Raw genomic sequence first — 11629 nt, 5'->3', positions numbered from 1 at the left:
AGTTCCGTTAGATGTGATTTCTGCACGTGTCTGCAGGCAGTTATATTTTCTTCCTAGAAGTAACAATTTAAATATGATTCCAAGAACTGGGATTTCGTCCACCCCCTCCCTCTAGAAAATGCTCAAGGTAGCCCAAGGCAGTTCATTGCTGTTTATATGCTGGCTATTTTTGGTTCCCATTCCAAGGTGGCTAACTCTTATGCATTTGGTGGAGAGGCCAGGTGCCTGACACGGGGCCTGGATTCCACTCTGTGGTGGGGTGACTGCTTAAAAATTAGGCATGCAGCGGTTAACTCTTAGATGACCAGCTCCTTTTTGTGAACAGTTTTTAGCCTGGAATTTTTAGAATAACAATTCTGTTTCTATTTTACATACTGAAATTACTGTAAAATGACCTGAAATTAAATCTTTTTTATTAATTTCATTACAACACGGTAAGGATACCAAGCCATAAGAATGAGAACAAGGGGTTTGCGTACCTTGTGGAATATGTAAGTATTCCTAATCCAACAGTGCATCTGTCAAAGCTCTAATGAGAGGAAATTGCCTGTATGAAGATGCAAAGAAAGATACTACATTAGCCACTGAAATAAAATGTGTGGCACAAAACATTAATCACTGAAATAAATGTGTGGCACTTGGTAACACATAAAGATGGTCTGGGACCAATAGGGAGCTATGGGTCTTGTGCACTTCTGTCACAGCAGTGGGTCTGCTGCGCTTCCATTGTTGCCAAGGAATAAATTTCAGTAAAAAAATGCAAGGCCAGAATACTTTGAGCTAAGAACAAGTGCCAGCCCACAAAATGAATCCAGTTCAGAGAGCAGATACAATGGCCACTGGCAGAAGTGGCAGAGGTCCGTAAGGTCTATTTGGAGCTACAATTTCTCCTATCTACTCTAGGGAATTTGACTCATGATAGGCTGTGATCTGGCAGAACCAATGCTACCCACATATTGCATTTATTTCTGGAAATTATGTGATAAAGTGTGTAGATTAAGCCAGCACTCTTCTTGTTTACTTCTTCCTTTCACTGAGTATCAAAGGAAATGAGGTGCCTGAAAAGGCAGAAGTGTTTTCTTGGATAGAAAATTTTTCTTCCCTGAGATAAAACCCTCACGAGTTCTTAATGAGGTGAAAGTACTTCCTCAGGAAAGACAGTAAGTGACAGTTGACTGTGTTACTCATTACATTCTACAAGGCTATAGAAACCAGAAATGCATTTTGATTGTTTTAGTGTTGATACATGTGTCAGAGTTATGAGGCCTTTTTAAAGCATACATGTTTTCCAAGGATTTTGTGTGTCATTTCTGAGGGACATACTTCTTTTCTGATTATAGGATTACTTCATTTGAGATGTGAAAATTCAGTAGGCAAATTTGTTTATACAGTGTAATATATTGTTACAGATTAATGATTCTCTATCATGACAAAAAAATGTACCATTTCTGCTGGTAACTCTGAAAACATTAAGGGTTTTCCAACCTAAATGATTCTATGCTTTTTTCTTTTCCTGGAAGATTCTAAGATACACAAGGAAGCTATTAATTTTAAATAACTTTTTGTAGAAAAAGACAACTATTTTATTTATTGTCATCAAAATAGTTAATTTTGTTAAAAATTTAAAAATCTATTAAGACAAAATGCTGTAGAAAGATGTTATTTTTTAAAAATTAACTTTCACAGACTGTGTTTTCTATGGCCTGTGGAGGTAGGCGCTTTAATAATAAGCAAAGATCACATCCTAGAATTCCAGAATAGTATTTTAAACCAGCCTAAAATACTGTGTTAAATGTAACAAGAATTGCTCATTTAAATGATTAAGTTTCTGAATTTCTGAGTAGTAAGTGCACAGAACTTTGTGCCACTTCAGGCCTAACGTTGCTTCTACTGGAATTCCAGATAGCGGCAGTCTGCTGAAACATGAGTTCAGTTACCAAATATAGATGAGTGGGGTAAGAATTACATAGTCACAGAGGACAGATGTAACGCACAGGCCACAGTCTTCTCAATGCTTACTGAGGACCAAGCAATCTTTACTGAATAGCTGGAGCAACTTTAAGCCTACTTAGATAAAGAAGGAAAAAAACCAACTTCACCCGCTATTAATTATACTTGAGACTCTTCATATTGGCCTGTTAATTGTAAGGTCTGTTTTATATTTTCTGCTAAGTTTAATTATTGTACCTTGGGGAGTAATTTTGCAGGATTTCAAAATTCAGAGGAAAAGTATGTGTCTTTTTTGTTTTAAGAAATCTTTGTAGGTACATCTCTTCCTTCATGTTATTCCTTTGAACAGATTTGCTTTGGGTCATATTTTTTTAAGTAATAATTTTTGATTGGATAGGTACCACAAATTCAGGATGCTTATATTTTCTTGAAATGAGTCCTTTGATTTTCTATGGTTTTCCGTATTTCATCATTGCTTGAATACCTTAATTTGATTAATTATTCAAATGTTTTCTGAGATGACAGTAATCTAGCATATTTTGAATTTAATATTTACCATAATATTCTTTAGAGCATGCACTGATCTGCATGTAACATTTTATTTTATGTTTGTGTCTTTAAATGATATAGTATATGGATTTGCAGGTTACCTAATGACTAATGATGATGAAAACTGTTATAAATACATTGTAGTGTAACTTGGAGAAGCTAGAAATAGCATTCAAAATTTCTAATTATGATCTTATATGCTACTTGATAGGGTTAGCAATACTTCATTTCACTGTGATTACAAGTTGCTCTAAAAGAATAGTTGGTTTGTGTCTTACAGTGTGCCTGAAAAAAAAAAGTCTTTATACTGGAAGCTTTCATTCAGCTGTCGAAATCTAGACATATAAATGCATTTTTAGGCACCAGATCTTTCTCCCAAGAAGGCTTATCAGCATTGGAAATTGCCAATAACCAGGATATGTTTAAATTCATCAACTTTATCTAAATATCGAGCTACAGATTGATTTACATACATTTAGACACTGGGCTTTGAAAATTATGACATATGTAGCCATTATGTTTTTCTAATGATAAAAGTGAGTATTACAGAGTATTAGGAGGAGATAATGCTAATTCATAATACATTCATTTAAATCATTGTGTTGGGTGGCTAGCAATAAGTGAAATTGTCCTCTGACCCGTTACCCATTGAAACACCAGAGCAGCTTGTTGTTAGAAGTCAGAGAAGTTTGTCTGAGTACGTAATGTATCACTTTGAGATGTGAGCAAGCTAGGAACTAGTAGGAATCAGATTTAAATAATGATGTCATTTAAAGCACAGATATTTACAAGTTATCTAAATAGTAACTAGCACCCTTGTTCATTGGAATACAAAGTTTCAGAAAATAACTAAGATTAAGGAGACAGAAACTCTCCAGGTTTAACCCTTGGTTTCCTTGCGGTCATCCAGTTTATGTCTTAAACAGCTGAGACTCTAGACCAACTGTTTGCTTGGCTTCTCGGATTCATTCTTTAAAGCTGCTATGTGGTAGTCGGTTATACTGTATATACTTTTTTAGATCTTGTTGACAAGAGATTGGCATAGTTGCTAAATTTGTTGGCCTATAAACACAGATAAAAGGAAGGAAAGAAATATGGAATCCCAACAAAGAATAAGCATATCACTGTATTCTATAAAAACCATATATCAAATCCTAAAATGCTTTGGTTCCCTTATACTTCTCTATTATATGTTGAGTTGTAATCTGTTGGCAAGAAAAGCAGGCATATCAAGAGATGCATGTGCCAGGCCAAGAATTCCAATAATCTATCAGTCAGTTAATGACTACATGCCGGGTAAACCCTGGTAAAGTGACTAAAGGTAACTGGAGCTTGAAGAAGCTGGTGTAAAATACATCTGAGTGCATCTCATGACTGCCAAGCCACCTGTTTATCAGTGGACAAATACTGGACCATTAAGAGAAAATACAATATTTTTTTAGAATCTTGTGCAGAATTAATCTCACAGAAATTATCATAAGAAGAAGATAATTTTAAAGAGTAATTGAAAACACTGTCGTTCAACTAAATTAAATGATTTGCAGAAGCAGAAATTACTTTTGAGATCAGATCACCCACAACCTAGTGACCAGCAGGACAAATAAAATTTCAATGAGGAGAATTTCAGGCACATTCTTCCCTTGGGAAAAGAGTGGTTTCTCTAATGTCTTGTTTCTTAATGACTTTACGGAGACAGAGAACACTCATCCTCACTCTAAAATCATGTGGAAAAGCCAAAGATGTTTAGATACTTTTGTACTTTGTGAAACTGGTACAGAATATACATTACACACTTACACAGTGCATAAAATCGATTGGAAAATCTATTTCTTTAGTGTTTTACTTTTAGCATGTGATAGTTTGATACTCTACTCATCCATGTTGACAAAAGTGCTACTAAATTGTATTAAACAGTACAAAGCTTAAAACATAACACAATAAGTAAAATAATATTAAACACATTATCAACATTAAACAGAAAGGATAACTTGGAATATCTAATCCAAATGTCCTTGTATAGAGCCTCATAATGGTTTCAACTAGAAAAATGTTTTCCTCTTGGAATTTGATGGTTTAGTGTCTGAAAGGCAATGTTATGGGAAAGAGAAAAGGAAATATGTTCCCCAAATAATCATAAGCCTAAAATCAGAAAAAGTAAGGTGTAATAGCATTCATGTGAAATAAAATCAAATGTGAAATAAAAAAAATCACTCGTATTGCTCCAGTGAAATTGAGTTTGTGCTAGGCAATGTACAGACAAAGGATGTCTTCATAGTTCTGAAGACTCATGAGAAAAAAGACTCCTAACTGCTCTCATTTTCACCTAGACAATTTGCAGCCCTGGACCATTCTAAGAGAAACCAAGTTTTATGGTAAATATTTCATGCACTGTTAGCTTCTGCTCTAATCCCAGTTTTGTGTCTAGCTTATGGGAACTAGGATATAAAAGGGGTTTTTTTAACAGACAAGTTGTAGTTTTTTTTTTTTCTTAAGGAATTGTATTTTTGTCTTCCAGGATGCAAGACAGAAGCTGTGGCCAGGCATTGCCTCTTTCTTTAATGCTGAAGGAGGCTTACTCTGCAGAGGGAGGCACCAGTAAGGGATATCCTGAAAATATGTCAGAAGCTTCATCCTGCCATGACTTTTTCTATGATTCCCTGCCAGACATACAGAATGGGGAATTTTCAAATGAACTTTCTGCCTTCCTTACCCAAGAGGAGATTTGTAAGAGCCTTGACATAGCTCGAGAAGCCATTGCCAATTCCCTGAAGGAGGATCAGAATGCAGCACCAGACTTGACTCATTATTTCAACACCACTCCTTCTAGCACTTCAGAAAATCCTTCTTTCAGAGACACCAAACTGCATGAGCAAGATGCTTTACAGTGGCCTCAAGCAAGCAGTCTGACTTCATCTGCTGCAAGTTGTGTTCTCCCAGGGAATCAGAAGGGGCAATCCACCACACCTCAAACAGCAAGTAGTTTTGTCACAGTTTCCAGGAAGCAGGCAAACACCTCACCGTTCCTAACTGCTAGTCCCAGCTTTGTTAGAAGCCTGAGACATTCAGAGAAAGATGGTTCAGCTGTGCCTAAGACAAGCCCAAAGTCTGAATTGGCATCGCAGGGAGAAGCTCCTTTCAGGAACAAGCTGTGTGACAAAGCTGCCACGTTCATAGAGGAATTGTCATCTATATTTAGACAGGCAGCAAAGACAAGAGGCCGAAGTCCTGATGGGGACTCTTCTTCTCCAGACAGTGGATACCTGTCTCCTAAAAAGAAACAATCAGCTGGAAGTACATTAGAGAACCAGGAGTTTGACAGGCCACATCAAGAGACTGAGCCTGAGACAAAATTACCTGGTGTTCACCTGAATGGAGAACACTTTTCTGAAAGGGAAAGCATCACTCAGAGCGAAATGGTCCTTTGCCACCCCTTCATCAACATAGAAGACAATGAATCTTCACCACCTCAGTTCACTCAGAAGCTCAGGAGCCAGGAAGTTGCTGAAGGAAACAAAGTATTGCTGGAATGCAGAGTTGCTGGCAACCCAGTCCCTGAAGTCAGGTAGGTGCATGCCTTTTTAGCTAAGTTACTAGGTATCTTCATCTTCTGATTGTGAAAGATACCTAAGGACAGGTATCACAGTGAACCTGCTTAGAGGTAGTCATATAAGAACAGTGGATCAAACAGTGGTTAATAAGCACATGGAATAACAGATTCTGACCTCTTCTCTTAGAGTGTTTCGTTGTTTTCTGCTTGGGAAATGAAGTTCTACTTGATTGAAGTAGAACTCTCTCTCTTACGAGGAGAGGCTGAGGGAACTGGGGTTGTTCAGTCTGGGGAAGAGGAGACTGAGGGGAGAACTTATCGCTCTGTACAAGTACCTGAAAGGAAGCTGTAGAGAGACGGGGGTCGGTCTCTTCTTCCAAGCTACAGACGATAGGACAAGGGGTAATGGCTTCAAGTTGCGCCAGGGGAAGTTCAGGTTGGATATTAGGAAACATTTCTTTACTGAAAGGGTTGTCAGGCATTGGAATGGACTGCCCAGGGAGGTGGTGGAGTCACCATCTCTGGAGGTATTTAAGAAACGTGTAGACATGGCTCTTCAGGGCATGCTCTAGTGCCCAAGATTATTGGTTTGTGGTGGGATGTTGTGTGGGTGGGTGATGGTTTTGGTTTGGTTGTTGTTGTTGTTGTGTGTTTAGGTGGTGGGTGGGTTTTGGTTTTTTGGTGTGTTTTTTTGTTGGTTTTTTTTGTGGTTGGACTCGATGATCTCTGAGGTCCCTTCCAACCACTACAATTCTGTGATTCTGTGAAGAGCCATATGGCAAAATTAGAAACAGAATTGGCTCTACTAACATTCTGTGTGACTGTTATCTCATTAGTCTAGGTGAAAGAATTCACAGTTTGCCCCTGAAGAGCATGTATCAGGCAGCTAATACAGTTTTTACTGTCAATTAATTAGAATGTTTCCAAGCCCCATACCAATGCGATTTGGTGTCCATACTATGAGATACACAAGAGGATATTTGGTAGATTTAGGTTAAGACATTTCCAGAAGACATTAAGATGGGCCCCATTTCAAAACTTCTTTTGGTACTTGTAGTGACATTTATGTACATTTGCTTTTGTTCAATGAAAAAACATAAAAGTAACTTCTGAGTAAGTTTGTTTGTTTTAGCTTCTTCATTAACATGTAACAGTCACGAAAGCTACATTCACAGTATCAGTGAGGGCTGCGTAACTCATAATAGTTTCCACTGTCTTCCTTTCCTTCAAAAGCTCATAGAAATTAAGGTCAACCAGCACTGCTTAGTGTTTGCCACTTCACAGGTGTGAGCCTTAATGCTAGTATGATTGATTAACACATACAGAGGTAGATTATACCTCTAGTTTAGTAGTTCCTCACGACCTATTTTGGCTTAAAGTCAACTGAGCATAATTGATATTCTCAAAGGATAATTTTCTCCACAGGTCCTGTTTGGACAGGATAGAATTTGTAGTTCCCTATTCAGAACTTCCTGTAAGGTTCTTTAGTTACATCAGAAGACTATGTAATTCTTTTAAAGTTATCAAAATTTTGTTAAAGGAACATAGCAGTCACTTTCCTGTAACAGTTGATGTGCTTTAAATTTCCTTGTATTTTTGCTGTGAAGCCTTTCAACGCTTTGAAACTACTAATGTTTGCCTGATTACTTGTGGATAGTCATATGGAGAGGTTTCTTCTCTTCCTTCCTTCCCCCTCACTGGGATGTTGCAGCCTGTCAGTGGTACTGATGTGGACACTAGGGAATAACGAGCTGTTAACCTGAGCAATTCTTTTGTTGCTCTTGGGTTAGGTAACATGACAGCTAGTGTATGGTTACTGATACTTCTGAGTTGTAAAATAGAATAGTAGCAAGACAGAGACCACCCTTAAAGAAAAAAAAAAATGTATTAATTAATACTAAAGACCTTTTCACCTTATTTTACCTATCTGTAGGTTAGCTATTTAGTCTGACCAAGTCACCCTAGACTCCATCTGCAGTCATGAGAGAGAAGCACATCCCGAAAGAGTGACTTTGGCAAGAACTTAAGGCAAATACTTCAGACTAAACACTTCATACTTAGTTTGTTCTAATAGGCGAGGTGAACCCGACCTGCTCCCCCAACTCTGCGCCAATGTATGGCACACAGAGGAAGTGTTGCTCTGCCAACTCATATCCACAGGTAATGCAATTAGAAGAAGAATACCAAAAATGTCTTTCTGATAGGTGAGAATTCACCAAGACACATATATTGCCTGAAAGGGACTTGTTTTTCCTAGGTCTTGAATTTTGAAAACATCCATATTTACATAACTTGAACAGCAAACTTTCTTACAAAGTTTCTTGCTAAGAAAGCAAGAGATACAAGTTTGGTTTTTTTATAGGGTACTACTTATCAATTAATTAATAAGATGTTAAGGTATTGAGAGCCAGTCTGTAGACAATATTGTTTCACTAGAATGAAACAGTGTTTCTGTTGTCTTGATTGTTTTTACCGTTATCAGACTATTAGGCTTTAACATATATTTCAGTCCCACTGAGTTACAAAATGTATTTTGTGGGGTGAAAATTATCTTAGAATAAGCAGCACACAGGCATGGAGGATCTCTAAAACCAGAATTGCTAAACATCCACTATATAGAGCCTAGAGTCAACAGGCATCTACTTTCACCACATAGCAAAATAACCTCACTGGTGCCATGAGACTCGCGTGCTCTGTATTCTCTGCCATTGGTACAACTATGGTTCTGTTCAGAACTGATTATAAGTTGTCAATTTCTTTTATGAAATACAGCACAGACAGTTTAGGTGAGTTTGACAACAGCAATGAAGTTGTAGTGTTTTAATAGCAAAGATACACTGTTGTAATGTTTCTGTACCTTGTTGCTCTTATTTTATCTGGCAGAACATCAGTCTTTACTTCAGTGTTATGACTCCAGAATTGTACATAAAAATGAATTGAACTAGGAAGTTGTGCACAAGCTGTGGAGCTTTTTTTTGCTTAGGTCTTTTACATCATTGTTGTATTCATTTCAGAGACTGCTAGTATCAAGATGTTTACAAGAAAAAAACATTATGTTCTTTTAATTTTAATGTAAACAACTTTTCTGAATCTTAATACTTGCAGAATCATTAAATAAGAAGGCAAATTTTAATCCCTCAGCAGAATAAGTTATGAGAAACACTGCAGAAAAAATAGTAGATGATTTTAAAATCAAATTTACTTTTAAGTAATCTCATCAATATAAATTAATTTGGAACTTTTGGGTTGTTTCCCTTTCTGAAATCTGTGATTATGCTATGTTGATAGTCTGCAGATACAACCACTACTGAATCGCAGCAAATATGCTTTATGCCAACTTCTCAGTCTCTTACAAAGCTCCTTGACAGTCAATTTAATACACCTGCATGGTCCACACTCGAATTTTTTTTACCTAATAACTATTAATAATTCTCCATCTGGAAGCAGCACACAAATTTGTGAATATACTTAAAGAAAACATATTATTTATTAAAAAAACCTTAATTTTCCAAAGTTCCCACTAATAGTACTTTTCCCCCTTAGTCTCCATTTTATTGTGGACCTTCAAGAGAGGAAAAAAATGGCAGCTTTACCTCAAAAACAATTCGTTTTGCAAGTTAATAGAGTTTTGCACCGTGACCTTTCTGTAATGACGCCGCCTTGGCGGAAGAGGTCACTCGCACACAGCGCGGCCGGGGCTCTCGCAGGCTGCACTACTTCTGAGTAGGGGAGGGCACAGAGCCCCTGAGCTGTTGAGGAGCACATAAAACAGAATCCAAGACTCACTCAGTGGTAAAGAGACTGTTACTACCGGGTGAGCGGTTAAGAGGCTGTTGCTAACTGGGTGAGGACATGGCAAATGCTTGCATGCTGTTTGGGTGAGACTCCAAAGTCCTATCTCTGAATCTTGGGGAAAGGAGAGGAGGCTTTGCCTTTAGAAGATGAGCAAGCATTCAGAAAATTTTGTAGCCAATGCTGGACTGTAATAATGTTATTAGGAACTTCCGAACAGTTACAAAATACTATGCACATCACTTCCCCTCTTTACGGAGCTGAAAGGGAGTTTTATGGTATATCCTGAATATCCAGTAAGTAGCTAATAACACTGCAGTGGAAAAAGATAAGCCTATATTTAAAACCACTGATGTATTGCAGAGCAAGTGAAGAATGCATGCTGTTTATGCCACTTTCAGGGATATTTCTGAAAATATGAGTTTTATATAGTTTTTAAAAAATAGCAAAACAACAATGATACAATACATGTTGATCATTCTCTCCTATTTTGGTAATAAAAGGAATCTAGTTTTCTAAAGCACTGTACTTAGACAACCATTTCATTAGACTGAATTTATGATTTGTAATACCTTTAAAACAATCTTTGGAGCATAATCAGTAAGAATTGGGAAGATTTAAATACCTACAGTTATCCGAGGAAACTGGCTAGAGGGGAAAAAGGTGTAAAAGATATTAAAAGTTTAGTGAAAACTGCTGAAAGGTAGAAATGGTTATTAATGTTATTGCAAAAGAGAAACCTATAGAACAGGTTGAGGAGTTACCTGGTCTGTGAGGCAAAGAGAAGGTCATTTAGCACATGTAAAACTTGCTGAACAGGAGATGCAGATAGGGGTATGAGCCAGGATTACCATGGTCTGTACCTTTGCACATAGCAATAAAATCTGCAGAAATCAGGCTTCAGTTGCTCCGATTTTTCCCAGAAAAGCCAGTTTCAATAACATAGCCACAGGAAATAATATTTTTGGAACTCTTGTGTGGTGTGATAAAAGTAGCAAGCAATTGAGATTTTCATTTTTTGTCTCAGCTGGGAAGAAAATAACCAGAAGCCATAGTTCCTAAAGTGATGATGAAATAACAATAGTTTAATGGTGACATGAAAAGCACTGATTAAATTGTTCTTTTTCCCAGCACCCAAGAAGTTTTTCAGCCTAGTAATAAGCACAGCTGATATTTAAGCAGTATCAAGCACTGGTGGCCATGAGTTCATCCAGGTGATATACAGCAGAGCCAAAGGCCTTCAGAAGAAACTACTTAGCTATACCTGACTTTATAGCATCTTATTGTTTTCCTACACATCTCATCTAATTCTGGATCCTGATAATCTTTATAACTGGCTTTCTTCCCTTTTCATAACTTTTTTAGAGCTAAGTATTCAAAGTCCTCAGCCTATCCAAAGCTGAGCTAGAATCCTGCCATAACATGCTACCATTCTCATAAGGCTAAGAAAAACAAGATTGGAGAATCTTATTATAAGCAAATAAACCATCAAATGTAGTGTAAGAACAAGGTATATATTTGAGCACTGCGTGACTAGGAAGGCTCTTAGATTTTAAGTTCCTTGAATGTTCATAGCTCTATCATACAAAAAGTAAAAACTGTAAGTATTATAGTTTGAGTGACCAAACTTGACCAAAGTAGCTTTGTTTTGCAAGAGTAAAATAAGTAAACTTTGACAGAAGAACTTATAACTAGAATGTCTAGAGTTGAATCCCAAAAGAAAACAGTTAAATTTCAAGAACCACTACATTTCCTCAAAATTCAATGCCTAACTTACTAGTTCTACCAGCA

General features: G+C 37.1%; 1 protein-coding gene across 5 annotated transcripts in view; it reads left to right on the top strand.

The window, feature by feature from the left end:
• The first annotated feature begins 1141 nt into the window (after positions 1-1141).
• The window catches only part of PALLD (palladin, cytoskeletal associated protein), a 201736-nt gene continuing 191248 nt past the window's right edge, over positions 1142-11629 (top strand). For 3 of the 5 annotated variants that reach the window (XM_014944096.1, XM_014944075.1, XM_014944103.1), the window contains exons 1-2: positions 1987-2149; positions 5015-6061. In XM_014944096.1, the coding sequence (XP_014799582.1) occupies positions 5016-6061 (1046 nt within the window). In that variant the 5' untranslated portion in view covers positions 1987-2149; position 5015. Of the gene's footprint in view, positions 1161-1986; positions 2150-5014; positions 6062-11629 lie in introns of those variants that run through there. The other 2 variants (XM_014944088.1, XM_014944081.1) reach the window with 2 other exon arrangements.

The sequence above is a fragment of the Calidris pugnax genome, unplaced genomic scaffold, assembly GCF_001431845.1.
Source record: "Calidris pugnax isolate Ruff unplaced genomic scaffold, ASM143184v1 scaffold15, whole genome shotgun sequence".
NCBI lineage: Eukaryota > Metazoa > Chordata > Aves > Charadriiformes > Scolopacidae > Calidris > Calidris pugnax.
The sequence above is the reverse complement of the archived record's forward strand: the minus strand, read 5'-3'. Positions and strand labels throughout refer to the sequence as shown.